We start from the raw sequence: 17,034 nt of genomic DNA, 5'->3' as shown, positions 1-17,034 counted from the left end.
TCATATAATCTTATTAATATACAAACTCAAGTTAAATAGTATAAAAGGAATGGCACCAAAAAATGAGGTAGTTAAGGCTACACAAACTAACAATACTTTCTGTTTGTTGTGGACAGTGACCTTCATTGCCTTTTCCATTGAAATCCTCACAGGTTCAGCCAATAACTGCAAGTTTCCAATAAAATGTAGTTTAACACCGTATTCATTGATAATGCTTTCATCTTGAAGCAACTCCTCAATCTTTTCTCGCATCAATTCCATCAAGGATTGCACTTCTTTGGGCTTTCTTTTGAAGTTATCGATGCTGAATGCATAGACAGTTACATACTTCACTCCTAATTCATAATAATACCTAAGCATGGAAATGAGAGATGAAAATCCAGCCTTATGACCAATCTCTTCAGCCAAGTTACTCTTCTTTGCAAACCTTCGATTCCCGTCCATGATAAAAGCAATATGATGTGGCACAGGACCCATAGATAATATGCCGAATATGCATTTCCTAAGACAGCTGGATAAACCTCCAAGTAGGTTGCTTGTAATACCTCCAGTATCTTTGTGCATGGATGTATTCCGCAATGCAACTCAAAGTGTCTAAGATAAACCTGCCAGAAGAAAACTTTGTTATAAGTTAGCATTAGAAAGGGTTAAAGCAACATAATCACATTATCAAGATACAAGCTCAACAGCTAAAGCAATAACAATGTCAAACATAAATGCAATACAGAAAATCAGTAAGAAACAAAAGAAGAAAGAAAAAAGAAGCAGCAACAAAAGTAAAAAGAAGAACCGAGCATTTAGAAACTAAACAAAGCCATCAGTAACCAGAGAAAAATTAAAAGAACCATCAGAGTAACAAAACTTCAAACATTCACAGCAAACTTCAAACCATCAGAGTAACAGATCCAGAACCAAACTTTCAGAGTAACAAAATTTCAAACATTCACGGCAATTAGAAAACAGAGTAACAAAACATTCAGAACCAAACTTCAAGGACCATCAAAACTTCAACAAATTGAAGAAGACTTGAACCAAGACCGAAGCAGACTTGAACAAAAATTGAAGCAGAGTTGAACAAAAATTTAAGCAGACTTGAAGAAAAATCAGAAATGGAGCAAAAATTGAAGAAGACTACCAAAGTGAAGATGAAGAAGAGAAGCCACTAACCTGGGTCAGTGCCGAGAAGCCAACGAAGATGAAGAGCCGAAGAGGAGCTGGGTTAGACGGCTGGTGCGCGTAAATTGTGATCATCAACAATGGCTCCAATGACTTGGTGCTCTCAAACATGAATCACACTTTATCACAACTTCGCACAACTAACCAGCAAGTGCACTGGGTCGTCCAAGTAATAAACCTTACGTGAGTAAGGGTCAATCCCACGAAGATTGTTGGTATGAAGCAAGCTATAGTCATCTTGTAAATCTCAGTTAGGTGGATTCAAATGGTTTATAATGGTGTTCGAAAATAATAATAATTTAAAGCATAAAATAAAGATAGAAATACTTATGTAAATCATTGGTGGGAATTTCAGATAAGTGTATGGAGATGCTGTGTTCCTTCTGAATCTCTGTTTTCCTACTGCTTTCATCCAATCCTTCTTACTCCTTTCTATGGCAAGCTGTATGTAGGGCATCACTGTTGTCAATGGCTACATCACATCCTCTCAGTGAAAAAGGTCCAAATGCTCTTGTCACAGCACGGCTAATCATCTGTCGGTTCTCAATCATGTCGGAATAGAATCCATTAATTCTTTTGCGTTTGTCATCACGCCCAACAATCGCGAGTTTGAAGCTCGTCACAGTCATTCAATCCCTGAATCCTACTCAGAATACCACAGACAAAGTTTAGACTTTCCAGATTCTCATGAATGCCGCCAACAGTTCTAGCTTATACCACGAAGATTCTGATTAAGGAACCCAAGAGATACTCGTTCTTTCTAAGGTAGAACGGAAGTGGTTGTCAAGCACACGCTCATAGGTGAGAATGATGTTGAGTGTCACGGATCATCACATTCATCATGTTGAAGTGCAACGAATATCTTAGAATAGGAATAAACTGAATTGAATAGAAAATAGTAGTAATTACATTAAAACTCGAGGTACAGCAAAGCTCCACACCCTTAATCTATGGTGTGTAGAAACTCCACCGCTGAAAATACATAAGTGAAGGTCCAGGCATGGCCGAATGGCCAGCCCCCAAACGTGATCAAAGGATCAAAAGATAATCCAGAGATTGGACACTAGTATAATAGTAAAAAGTCCTATTTATACTAAACTAGCTACTAGGGTTTACAAAAATAAGTCTAAATGCAGAAATCCACTTTCGGGGCCCACTTTGATGTGTGCTTGGGCTGAGCTTGAGATTTACACGTGCAGAGGCTTCTCTTGGAGTTAAACGCTAGGTTGTAACGTGTTTTTGGCGTTTAACTCTGGTTTGTGACGTGTTTCTGGTGTTTGACTCCAGAATGCAGCATGGAACTGGCGTTGAATGCCAGTTTGCGTCATCTTAACTCGAACAAAGTATGGACTATTATATATTGATGGAAAGCTCTGGATCTCTACTTTCCAACGCTATTGAGAGCGCGCCATTTGGAGTTCTGTAGCTTCAGAAAATCCATTTTGAGTGCAGAGATGTCAGAATCCAACAGTATTAGCAGTCCTTTGTCAGCCTCCTATCAGAGTTTTGCTCAAGTCCCTCAGCCAGAAAATACCTGAAATCACAAAAAAACACACAAACTCCTAGTAAAGTCCAAAAATGTGAATTTAGCATAAAAACTAATGAAAACATCTCTAAAAGTAGCTAGATCCTATTAAAAACTACCTAAAAACAATGCCAAAAAGCGTATAAATTATCTGCTCATCAATGGCGACGCTGAGGAGCTGGGTCAGGCGGAGGGCAACATGGCTAGGGTTTCTTTCATTCAGAGTTCTCCAGAACATGGATGAATGAATGATTGGGGGAAGAAGGGGGGTTTGGGTCACGAGGGATCACTGGATTGGTGGATCCATTTCTTTTTTTTTTACAAGTTTAAAAACGATGCCGTTTTATCTGAACCGGCCGGTTACCGATCCGGCCCAACCGACCAGTTCTCAGCCAGTTCACCAGTTTTGCACCGATTTTCTTTCGAACGATTATAAAGGGAGGGCCGGACCGCTTGCACCACCAGTTCCCGGTTGAACTGGTTCAACTGGCCGGTCCGGTCCGATTTTCAGAACCTTGATCGTGGCAATCATTTTAAAAAATTTTGTTAAAAGAAATTCATAGCTGTCAAACACATTCAAGTGAACCCAGAACCACACGTACCTTCGCCTTGGCTTGTCCATTGATCGGCTCCCATAATAAATAACAGGTGGCTACCATCCTCGCTAACCATCAAACCACAGGAGGACAAGGCTGGTATTATAAACATGGATTGTTGGGTGAAGGGAGCAACACGTCTAGTCTCTACAGTGTTCTACATAGAAAGACTCCCATATGAGAAACTACCCTGTCAATTTGAACCTTATATTTATTTTATTAAAAAATCAAACGCTTAATAGACAAGGTATAGCAGTGTTTCAATAAAGTGCAATGGAATATGTGAAAACTTTCTTATATTATATAGGTCCTTTTTCTGACTAATAGAATTTGTAACGGAACGTAATTATTTGGGAAGCATATATATCCCAGTTAAACCAATTTCCAACCACATTGAATTTAAACTTGTGCTTGGTTGAAAGCCTTTTGCAATGCATACAAGTTGCAATCGGACTTAGTTGAAAGCCTTTCTATTTATGATTCAGATTGACATACAAAGGAGTGGTGTGGGCTATGGAGTATCTCTTTTTATGTCATTTGCTGATGCTAACCACCAAAAAACGATTTTTTGTATACTTAGTATATCGCAATGTAAATTTTTTTTGTTAAATGCCAAAATTGTTGTATGCTTAATACACATTATTATTGTTTTAGGAATATATGTTAATATTATTATTATGTTATGTATTTTTTTCAATACGTTGTCAGTATGGTTTATTTTTGTGTTTTAAATGCCATTATGCCACTATGCATTTCTTCCTATTAATTGTTGTTATGATTATACTTAGCGTTTTACATATCGCATCTCCGTGCTTAGCGGGGCGAAGCTAGAGAAAATTTAGTAGGGGCCAATAATTGTAACACCCTAACTACTAAAGTACACGTTTCCGACTGCGCGATTCTGATAGCTCGGACATTACGATGACTCTTATACTATTTAATACTAAAATATGAGCATGTTTAAAACTTTAAACCGCAATACCGCTCCCAAAATACTTTCGTTATACAACATACATCCATACATACCATACAACTTACAAAAACTCAGAAAGAGTACATCCATATATATACATATATATAAATAATTAATATTACAAGCATTATCCAATAAAACGCCTATCCCTCTTACAGAATATATCAAGATAAAGGCAAGGGTACAATAAACCATAACTAAAATAATATAGAGCATCTCAATAACAACTAAATAAACTCTTCGTAACTTCTGCGTCCATATCCTGAAAGGGGAAAAACATAGTGGGGGTGAGTACATCATCCTTGAAAGGGTTCTCAGTAGAGGGTTTTTGGGAATTACTGTAATATAATACGTGAAGATAAACCGTCCCAGTGATTAATAACCGTCTTATGCCTCTTTTCAAAAACAACGATTTACAATAAAAGAGAAATTGGAAATCTTTTCTGAAAGGGAAAACTGTTCATTTAAAATAAGATTCAAAAGCCTTTCAAAAGGTTTATCTATGCTAAAACAAATTAGCCTTTCATACTTTTCCAAATCAGAAACACAAAACCGAAACCAACCATCGGTCCATCTCATTTCAACCACGGCCCTAGGTCCAAACAATCCAACCAACAACCAATCACCACAGTCCAATAGAGTCTCATTAGCAAACACAAATAGGAAGATGCAAGCACAAAGAAACAGTTATTGCAAGTAGAACAATTAGCAGTTAATCACAAGTAGTCACAAAGGCAAACCAAGTACAATATGCACACCCAAACAATGTCACATAGATGCATATGATGCATGCCTGTCCTAGTGGCTGATGATATTATCTGTCAGTTATAGAGCCAACCCGACAAGTCCTCGTAGCTAACCATTGGACTGTCCCTCTGTCGTGCATCCCCAACTCGAGTTATTCTCGATCATTATCATGATCATAATCATAATCCATATCCAACACCCTCACTGGTGTATATTCACGGGGGCGAGCTCATCCGAGGCTTTCACGGTGCCCGGCCACCCTTACGACATAGGGTCATCAGAGTCTCGAGTCTCCACCTGGAGCACGTGGTGGCTAGCCACTACTTTCTTCCAGGGAACTCGTGTCTCAGATAGTGGAAGTGCAAAATCACAATTATCAATATCTCAGCATATATGCATTTATTCTCAGCCATGGATCAACATCAATCTCAACCATCCGGCTTAAATTCATAATTCATAGTTATCCATACGACTCATAACTCATTCGGCAATCAGCCATAATTCAATAGCATACACAGTCATTCCGGCTCATAACAAAATAGCACTTCCACCATTTAACATCATCAAATTCATAAAATCGGCATTTAAGCCATAAATCACTTTTTCTCAATTCATTTCACTTTGAAATCAAGTTTAAACTCTTTTTAGCTTTGGCTTTAAAGTTTCCATTTCTCAAATCATCTCAGACTCATAAGTCCCTTTTTTCTCAGGGTAGGTTTCCTTTTTAAAACAAAGCCACTCTTGGCATCCTCTTTCCAAAACTTCCAAAACCATGAAAAGTTAAAGATTCATTTTGGAAACATTCAAAATCATCCATCCTACAATGGGATTTTATAACAAAAGTCCATCGGCACAGTCTCAAGTCTTTATGGGAGATTAAGATAACTCATCCTGTCAAATTCTCTTAAAATCATTAAAACCTTGGCTTCCTGATTTGAGTAATAAAATAGGATCTAAACCAAACCGAGTCATGTAATTAATTACTCCTTTCAAAGCTATTTCCTTTACTTAAACAAAACCGGCCTCAATTCCATGATTAAATCTGAAGCGTTTCAAACTGCTAAGAGAATCATTTTTGTTGTGCTAAACTAGAGTTCAAAAGATACTCTGAAGCTTATTTAAAATGTCAGAATAATGAGGTTCATCAATTGAAATCCAAATCCTTTTAAAATCACAAAAACTCTTCCGAGGGGCAATCTTTATGTTTAATAGAAAAAAACGTAAACCCGTTTTACCTTTTAAAACAACCTCAAAGCAAAATTCTCTTTCGAATGACTTGCACCCAAGGACATACTGTTTTTCTTGGAAAATAAGGAAAATCATAATTCTCTTTTCAATAATTCTTCCAAAGCGTAGCTTCATCGCTTTCATAATTTTTCTAAGTAAAGATAATAAAAGAAGCCCTATATTCACAATCCTCCAAGTAAATAGGAAAGGCATTAAACTCATAATTTTCCCAAATAACATTTCAAATAAAGACTCGAATTTTATAGAAATTTCGGCAGCATCTCCCTTAAAACTGGGACTTTGCCACCCGGTTCGGGTCCCAACTAAACTGTTCCACAATCCTTTTTAACAGTTCAAAACCAGAAATCAGTTCAAAAGCAAGCTAAATCCAACAAACATCTTATTTTCATATCTCAAGGAAACTGTTTCAAAATCAAACCATTATCAACCGATTAAACTCGTTTCCAAAGCTTTAAAGGAATAGTTCAGCAACAATTCATTCATCAAAACCAAATAATAATCTGTTCAAACATATAATTACATTCATCCAAGACAATCAACATCACATAAGACTTATACAATCACCTATTGTACATTGTCTCACATCAGTATCCGTATGTAATAATTCTAAAATATAAAAATATAGTTTTCGAAAAGCACCCCTATCTCAAAACGCAAATCCATAATCCAAACGCCTCATAAGTCCTTTTCGCCTTAACTCGAAATCAACCGCAGCCAACAACTCGACTCCACTTGCTTTCTTAACAATCTCAACAACTCTAATCACAACATATAACAATCAGGACTCGACCCTACGTTATCAAAACTCATATTCATTAACCAATCACAACAAGGTACTAACGCGAGGCTTTCGAAATAGAAATACTCACTGAATTAACAAAACAAAGCAGCTGCGATTTTGAACCGGCCCCAACAATAGCTCCAGCGGCGGCCAGTAGCTCCGGTGGATCAACTATAAAAACTGCGCAGCATCAAAATCTTCTCAAAATCCAAAATGACCGAAACCACAAATTAAATCCCTTACCGGTAGAGTTCTCCGGCGACGGCAGCGAAGTTTTGGGCGGCGGGCGCGGCGGTTTGAACGGCACCCAGGAGCTGGCAGGAGCGGCGATAGCTCCTTACCTGCTCTTCTGATTGCATCTCCTCTCCCTCAGATCGGACCAGTGGTAGACTGATGAGTGGATAATTTATACGCTTTTTGGCATTATTTTTAGGTAGTTTTTAGTATGTTTTAACTACTTTTTATTATATTTTTATTAGTTTTTATGCAAAATCTACATTTCTGGATCTTACTATGAGTTTGTGTGTTTTTCTGTTATTTCAGGTATTTTCTGGCTAAAATTGAGGGACCTGAGTAAAAATCTGATTCAGAGGCTGAAAAAGGACTGCAGATGCTGTTTGATTCTGACCCCCCTTCACTCGAAATGGATTTTCTGGAGCTACAGAAGCCCAATTGTTGCGCTCTTAATTGCGTTGGAAAGTAGACATCTTGGGCTTTCCAGAAATATATAATAGTCCATACTTTGCTCGAGTTTTGATAACGCAAACTGGCGTTTAAATGCCAAGATTCTACCCTTTTCTGGAGTTAAATGCCAGAACTGGCATAAAAGCTGGAGTTAAACGCCCAAACTGGCACCAGAGCTGGCGTTTAACTCCAAGAAAAGTCTCTACACATGAAAGCTTTAATGCTCAGCCCAAGCACACACCAAGTGGGTCCGGAAGTGGATTTCTGCATCATTTACTTATTTCTGTAAACCCTAGGTTACTAGTTCATTATAAATAGGACCTTTTACTATTGTATTTTCATCTTTGGAATCATTTTTGAGACTATCTTTGTATCACTTTTGATCTCTTGATCACGTTTAGGGGGCTGGCCATTCGGCCATACCTGGACCTTCATCACTTATGTGTTTTCAACGGTGGAGTTTCTGCACACCATAGATTAAGGTATGGAGCTTTGCTGTTTCTCATGAATCAATGCAATTACTACTGTTCTCTATTCAATTAAAGCTTATTCTTGTTCTAAGATATTCATTTGCACAAAAAATGATGAATGTGATGATTATGTGACACTCATCACCATTCTCAACTTATGAACGCGTGCCTGACAACCACTTCCGTTCTACTTGAAAGCAAGCTTGAATGTATATCTCTTGAGTTCCTGGTTCACGACGCATGATTGCCTCTTCTGACAATAGAGCCTTTCAGTTCCGTGAAATCAGAGTCTTCGTGGTATAATCTAGAATCAATTGGCAGCATTCTTGAGATCCGAAAAGTCTAAACCTTGTCTATGGTATTTCGAGTAGGATCTGGGATGGGATGACTGTGACGAGCTTCAAACTCGCGAGTGTTGGATGCAGTGACAATGTGCAAAAGGATAATTATATCCTATTTCGACATGAGTGAGAACCGACAGATGATTAGCCCTACGTAACCCGTAGACGAACCATTTTCACTGAGAGGACGGACGGTAGCCATTGACAACGGTGATCCCCCAACATACAGCTTGCCATGGAAAGGAGTATGAATGATTGGATGAAGGCACTAGGAAAGCAGAGATTCAGATGGAACAAAGCATCTCCATACGCTTATCTGAAATTCCCACCAATGAATTACATAAGTATCCCTATCTTATTTTATGTTTTATTTATCTTTTAATTATCAAAACCCAATAACCATTTGAATTTGCCCGACTGAGACTTACAAGATGACCATAGCTTGCTTCAAACCAACAATTTTCGTGGGATCGAACCTTACTCACGTAAGGTATTACTTGGACGATCCAGTGCACTTGCTGGTCAGCTGTGCAGAGTTGTGAAGAGACGTGTGAATCATGGTATTGTGCACCAAGTTTTGGAGCCATGCCGGGGAGTAAACAATTCCGTACACCACAGACCCCCCAGCAGTGGCGGTACTGCAACTTTGAAAGGTGAGCAACGGCAGCGGCGCTGTGGCAAGGAGCACAGCAGTGGCGTGTCTGGGCGCGGCGGTTGCAATGGAGGCGATGCGAACAGTGGCTGGGCGCGGTGGTCGGACTCCCAGCTCGCCTCAGCTCTCTCCGTCTCTCCTGCTCGATGTGACTAGGCGGCCTTGAGTTCGACGGTAATGGACCCACGGTGGCGCTGCACTTCCTCCATTGATCGGTGTCGGCGAGCGGCAGGGCATGACGGAAGCCCCGACGAGGCGACCCACGACCACCCCCTTCCTCGCGTAGCTCTCTATTTTGACCTCTCTCTCTCCTCTGTTCGCAGTTCGTGGCATCAGCGAGGGAGGCTTCTGCGGCGACGGCTAGGGGGCTCGTGACAGTGACAGGCGGCAACTCCGCAGGACGCGTTGGCGGTGGTGGAACCATACCAGCAGTAGCGCGTGATGGAGGTGGCGACAACGGCCCCCTCCCCTCCTTCTCCTCCGATTGCTCTTTCTTTCTTTCTTTCTTTCTTTCCCTGTTGTCTCCGCGTGCGTGTGTGTGTGTGTGTGTCTAGGGTAGAGAGGGGCAGCAGCTGCTGCTGCTGTAGCATTAGGGAATTGGGTGTGGGTGAAACAAGTCGGGTTAGGGTTTTCAGGGTTTGGGTTACTTTTGTAATTTCAAATAAAAGTAGGGGTAATATAGTATTAGGAACAAATTTTAATCCAACAAAGTTAATATATAAAAATACTATTTGCTCCTCAATTTTACAAATTATTTTCAATAAAATGTCCAAATCAAATAATTAGAAATAGTATAATTAAATCCTTTATTTTTCAAAGTAGCAGTATTAATATTTAAAATATTACTTATTTAATCCAAATCATACAAAATCCTTATTATTTCATAACTGGCAACTTTATAATCTAAATATAAAAAATAATCCAATAATTATAAAATTGGATAATGATCATAATTTATTTCAAATTCAATAAATCAAAACTTGCTTTAATTATCTTTAATAAAATAATTTCTGAAATTAAGGCTATAAATAACTATATGATTTAAGACTTGATCATAATAAGACTTTTCAAAAGTTCTGGGTCTTACATTCTACCCACCTTACAAAAATTTTCGTCCTCGAAAATTAAAGTAATACATAAGATCATACATGGTCTTAGTACTTTCAAATACTTTTAAAAAAGTAAGAAGTCTTAGCATATATGTGTAAATGCTCAAATACCGAGTAACCATAAGATTCAAATATAGGGATAAAACATGGTGTAAAGCAGAAGATATCAGATAGGCTCAATGCAAAAAGATGACATAGTTCAAACAGGTGATAGTAAAGCAAGGCATCGAGGCTATAAAACAGGCTGGGGTCAAAATGACGTGCTTAACATCCGCACACTAATCTCATTTCAACCTCAAGGCTTCAACTTTCCAACTCCATCAATCACTTTACAACCTCATAGCCGATCATATGCCTAACACCTACAAGCTCGTTTGCAAGAAACAAAACACCCACAACTCATAACGTTGCGCACCTACCGCTTCAGCTTTCGTATACACATATCACATCTTAAAGAACTAACGCATCGCGTTACTACGTCTACAAGTCACACGTGATATCAAAATAATTCCCGAGTCTACTCAGAAGGATACAAGATTTAGAAAGGAGAGTCAAATGTTAAGGATAGTACTCATAGATCTGAAAGAATGTATGTAACTCCAGGTAAACAGAGATGCTCAAGCAATGAAGTTTGCTAGAACAAATCAATTGACAACTTCAAAGGTAACCCTTGTATCAAAGAAATTCAACAGGACCAATAAGAAGAAAATCAGCGCATTAGTTTGAAACAAATTAAAGCTGAGCCGAAGAAGTATAAGATTTACAGAAAAGAATATCTCAAATCCAAGACAAAAACTCACATACTCAAGAGCATAATTAAAATACTTCCAAATACATTGTTCTTAAAAGAATTGAAAACTTGCAAAAAAAAAGCACTTCGCAGTTTGAAAGAGAAGTTAAACAACAAACATCCTTCAAGAGAGTAATAAAAGCATAAACGTGTCTTTGCTCTAATTCAATTTCATGTTGAAGTAGATTATATAGAGTTTTTAAAAAAAAACAAAATACACACAAGTTTGGCTAAGAGCCAAAATATTTCCTCAAATATGCTAGAAAGATAATTAGGTGCACAACCTAACCAAAAGCAATCATAAAACTCAGAATAAAAATCAAATGCTTGCTCAAAATTCTCAAAGTTCATATTTAAACAAGCATGTAGGAAATTATAGTAGGGATGAAAGAGAAAGTTAAACTTCTACTCAGAAAAGAAGATTCGAGGTAAAAATTTGCTTATAAATTGGTAAAGAAGATAAATAGTGCGTCACAAACGGACAGGTTTCTACTCAATAAGGAAGCTTTCAAAACTTCATTTAAAATAGCGCATCCCAACTTTAAAACAACTTTGTCAAAATTGAACCATGGTTTAAATCTCAATCAAGCAACAGAAAATAATTTCCGTTTAGAATTTCTTCAAGGAGAATCTAAAACTTCCTCAAACAAAGTTTGAAACAAGCCTCCAAAAGTATACTTGAAATCACCATCTCATAAGGATATTTAAGAAAATTAGGATGTCTTAAAAAGAGTCAAGCCATACAAGAAAAGATCTTAAATCAAAGTAGTTCAAACAAGATCCACTAGGCATGAGACATCAAACAAGCTTCCAATTGATCCAAAAGAATACAAAAGTCATAGGAAAAGACAACTCAACCATTAGTAATTTCTCAAGGATAAATCTTTGACTAAGAACTCTTGTAGAGACAATAAGAGGATAAACGATGCACTAATCTTGAAACGAATCAAACTGACTCACATAAGAATGAGATTCGCAAGGGAGGAAAAACCAAGATCAATGGTAATGTTCACAAGATGTAAAAGATCAGTTAAAAACAAAGTCAAGCATGACATTCATGGAGATGGAAGGCTTAAGAGATACTTTAGTCCGTTCGTAAGAAGAAAGCTATGAGTCCAACATTTTCAAAAGAATAACAATGGCATAAACAATGTGGTATGCTAAATCCAACTCAAATCGAAAATAAATTAGGTAAAGTTTATCAAATGAACTCAACCGGGATAAAAGTGAAAAATCCTTTCTTTCCAAGATTTTTTGAAAAATACCCAAATACATAATCAAATAAGGATGTACATTGGAACTATAGTGAATTTGCTAGAAAGTCAAATTGTAATTTAAAGTAAATGCAGTTTTGCAAACCAGTAAAAGTACAGGCAAGGTATTAGAAATAAATAGTTGTTAAACTGTATAATGAATCCTCAGAGTTCCACATATAGATAAGTGTATATTTAGTCAACAACAATTTTTATAAAATCTTAAAATTGGCTGTGATCACTGTTGAAAGAGAGAAAAACTAAATCAACAATTTCTCTAATAATGGATTCGAAATCAGGAGTTAAAATGCACAACGTATTAAGACAAGTTCAAAACTATACCAAAGATTACATGAAATAAGAAGAACTCAAACAGAGGAAGATAGATGCAACAAGGATTTCAAACAAGCATATGCACTTAAGATCAAACAAGATTGCATATGAATAGAGGAATAGAGTTGAAAAGTCAAACTACTTTTAAAAAGGACTAGCAAGCAAGAACTTCAAGTTAGGATATGAAAGAACAGGTCGACTCGAACAAAATTTAAGACACACAACTAAATAGCCTCGAGAAATAGTTTCCAGCGTTCCCAAAACCCGCGATTCGCTTTACTCAACTCGTATATCGCTATGATAACCCATTAGTGCTTTCATATACATAATTCACTAGCATTAAGCCGGCCAAACTTAATACCAATAGTTATGCAATGCAACACTAACAGCGTTAATCAATAGACCGTCATGTGCATAAAGCTCTAATTCTCGTCATCCGACAAGACCTATTACATGACAAACACTCAGAGCATGCAACTGAAGCATAGTCGGTCCATTCCTCAGGCTCTACAGGAAAGACTGCTCTGATACCATAATGTAACACCCTAACTACCAAAGCACACGCTTCCGGCTACCCGACTCTGATAGCTCGGACATTACGACGACTCTTATACTATTTAATACTAAAATATGAGCCTGTTTAAAACTTTAAACCGCAATACCACTCCCAAAATACTTTCGTTATACAACGCACATCCATACTTACTATACAACTTACAAAAACTCATAAAGAGTACATCCATATATATATATATATATATATATATATATATATGATTAATATTACAAGCATTATCCAATAAAATGCCTATCCCTCTTACAGAATATATCAAGATAAAGGCGAGGGTACAATAAACCATAACTAAAACAATACAGAGCATCTCAACAACAACTAAATAAACTCTTCGTAACTTCTACGTCCATATCCTGAAAGGGGAAAAACGTAGGAGGGGTGAGAACATTGATGAGCGGATAATTTATACGCTTTTTGGCATTGTTTTTAGTATGTTTTAGTTAGTTTTTAGTATATTTTTATTAGTTTTTAGTTAAAATTCACTTTTCTGGACTTTACTATGAGTTTGTGTGTTTTTCTGTGATTTCAGGTATTTTCTGGCTGAAATTGAGGGATCTGAGCAAAAATCTGATTCAGAGGCTAAAACGACTGCAGATGATGTTGGATTCTGACCTCCTGCACTCGAAGTGGATTTTCTGGAGCTACAAAAGCCCAATTGGCGCTTTCTCAACTGCGTTGGAAAGTAGACATCCTAGGATCCAGCAATGTATAATAGTCCATACGTTGTCCGAGATTTGATGGCCCAAACCGGCGTTCCAAATCAGCTCAAGATTGCCCGGCGTTTAACGCCGGAACTGGCACAAGAATGGGAGTTAAACGCCCAAACTGGCACAAAAGCTGGCGTTTAACTCCAAGAAGAGTCTCTACACATGAAAGCTTCAATGCTCAGCCCAAGCACACACCAAGTGGGCCCGGAAGTGGATTTTTATTTCATTTACTCATCTTTGTAAACCCTAAGCTACTAGTTCTCTACATATAGGACCTTTTACTATTGTATTATCATCTTGGTAGCTATCTTCGAGTTTTATGCTATCTTAGATCATGGGGCTGGCCTCACCGCCATGCCTAGACCTTGTTCTTATGTATTTTCAACGGTGGAGTTTCTACACACCATAGATTAAGGTGTGGAGCTCTGCTGTACCTCGAGTATTAATGCAATTACTATTGTTCTTCTATTCAATTCAGCTTGTTCTTGTTCTAAGATATCACTTGCTCCTAAACTTGATGAATGTGATGATCCGTGACACTCATCATCATTCTCACCTATAAACGTGTGCCTGACAACCACCTCCGTTCTACCTTAGATTGGGTGGATATCTCTTAGATTCCTTAATTAGAATCTTCGTGGTATAAGCTAGAATTGATGGCGGCATTCAAGAGAATCCGGAAGGTCTAAACCTTGTCTGTGGTATTCTGAGTAGGATTCAATGATTGAATGACTGTGACGAGCTTCAAACTCGCGATTGTGGGGCGTTAGTGACAGACGCAAAAGAATCACTGGATTCTATTCCGACATGATCGAGAACCGACAGCTGAATAGCCGTGCCGTGACAGGGTGCGTTGAACATTTTCACTGAGAGGACGGGACTGTAGCCATTGACAACGGCGATGTCCAACATACAGCTTGCCATGGAAAGGAGTAAGAAGGATTAGATGAAGACAGTAGGAAAGCAGAGAGACGGAAGAGACAAAGCATCTCCATACGCTTATCTGAAATTCTCACCAATGAATTGCATAAGTATCTCTATCCTTATCTTATATCTTATATTATCCTCCAAAACCATTTGAGTCTGCCTGACTGAGATTTACAAGATGACCATAGCTTGCTTCATACCAACAATCTCCGTGGGATCGACCTTACTCGCATAAGGTTTATTACTTGGACGACCCAGTGCACTTGCTGGTTAGTTGTGCGAAGTTGTGATAAAGAGTTGAGATTGCAATTGAGCGTACTATGTTGATGGCGCGATTGATGATCACAATTTCCGCGCACCAAGTTTTTGGCGCCGTTGCCGGGGATTGTTTGAGTTTGGACAACTGACGGTTCATCTTGTTGCTTAGATTAGGTATTTTTCAGAATTTTTAAGAATGAATTCTAGTGTTTCAAGGTGATGTTTTCATCATCACCAAAGCTGATTGATTCTCATCAATTTAGCTCTTGAATGCAATGTCCTGCTGAAGCTTGGCTAGACATGTCTAATTCCTTTAGACTAAAGCTTTAGACTAACATTGCATGATTCCTGGAATTCTTATTAAAAATTCCAAAACCTTTATTTTCCTTTTCCATATAATTTTCGAAAAAGTACAAAAAAATTATAAAATCATAAAAACCAAAAAAAATAAATTTTATGTTTCTTGTTTGAGTCTAGTGTCTCATTTTAAGTTTGGTGTCTTGCATACATTGTTTATTTGATCTTGGTTCTATTTTCAAGTCAATAATACAGAGAACTGAAGATTCAGTACATGCAGCAGAGGAATTACACAGAAAAAGCTGGGCGTTCAAAACGCTCAGTAAGGAAGGAAAACTGGCGTTTAAACGCCAGCCAGGATACCTGGCTGGGCGTTTAACGCCCAAAAGGGTAGCATTTTGGGCGTTAAACGCCAGAATGGATACCATTCTGGGTGTTTAACGCCAGGATGGCACAAGAGGGAAGATTTTGTTTTTAATGCAAATTTTTTTCAAGTTTTCAAAAGTTTTTCAAAATCAAATCTTTTTCAAATCATATCTTTTCAATCATATATTTTCAAAATCAATTTCTTTCCATTTTCAAAAATACTTGCTAACAATTAATGATTTGATCCAACATCCCAAGTATGTTGCCTTTTCTGTTGAGAGAGGTTTAATGTTTGAATCATATCTTTTCTTGTTAGCCAAGTCATTGATGATCACAATTTACACGCACCAAGTTTTTGAAAACACATCTTTCTCAAAATAGTTTTCAATCATATCTTTTTCAAAATCACTTTATTTCTTTTTCAACTTTATTTTCGAAAATCATTCTTCAATTTTTCAAAATGTTTTTAAAATCTTTTTAATTAAATTTCGAAAATTTCTTTTCCTCTTCTCACATCATTTTATTTATGGAGTAACACTCCTCCTCAATGCACAATTCAAACTCTATCTTACTAAGTTTGAATTCTTCTACCTCTTTCTTCTATTTTTCTGTTCCTCTGACACCTCAAGAAATCTCTATACTGTGACATAGAGGATTCCATATTTTCTTGTTCTCTTCTCTTTCATATGAGCAGGAGCAAAGACAAAGGCATTCTGGTTGAAGCTAACCCTGAACCTGAAAGGACCTTGAAGTGAAAGCTAAGAGAAGCTAAAGCACAACTCTCTGTAGAGGACCTAACAGAATTCTTCAAAGAAGAAGACATGGCAGCCGAACACAACAACAATGCCAACAATGCAAGGAAGGTGCTGGGTGACTTTACTGCACCTACTCCCGACTTCTATGGGAGAAGCATCTCTATCCCTGCCATTGGAGAAAACAACTTTGAGCTTAAGCCTCAATTAGTTTCTCTAATGTAACAGAATTGCAAGTTCCATGGACTTCCACTGGAAGATCCTCATCAGTTTTTAGCTGAATTCTTGTAAATCTGTGACACTATCAAGACTAATGGGGTTGACCCTGAGGTCTACAGACTTATGCTATTCCCTTTTTACTGTAAGAGACAGAGCTAGAATATGGTTAGACTCACAACCTAAAGAAAGCCTGAACTCTTGGGAAAAGCTAGTCAATGCCTTCTTGGCAAAGTTCTTTCCACCTCAAAAATTGAGT

The 17,034-nt window shown here is 37.7% G+C and overlaps 1 protein-coding gene across 1 annotated transcript; it reads right to left on the bottom strand.

Annotated features, from left to right (window-relative positions):
* On the bottom strand, positions 1-933 carry LOC112803392 (dehydrodolichyl diphosphate synthase CPT3-like). Its single transcript, XM_025846891.2, has one exon. It carries the CDS (start codon positions 562-564, stop codon positions 1-3), a length of 564 nt encoding a protein of 187 aa, XP_025702676.2. The 5' UTR covers positions 565-933.
* Between the last annotated feature and the right edge of the window lie 16,101 nt (positions 934-17,034).

Source organism: Arachis hypogaea, chromosome 5 (genome assembly GCF_003086295.3).
Source record: "Arachis hypogaea cultivar Tifrunner chromosome 5, arahy.Tifrunner.gnm2.J5K5, whole genome shotgun sequence".
NCBI classification, from domain to species: Eukaryota; Viridiplantae; Streptophyta; class Magnoliopsida; order Fabales; family Fabaceae; genus Arachis; species Arachis hypogaea.
The sequence above is the reverse complement of the archived record's forward strand: the minus strand, read 5'-3'. Positions and strand labels throughout refer to the sequence as shown.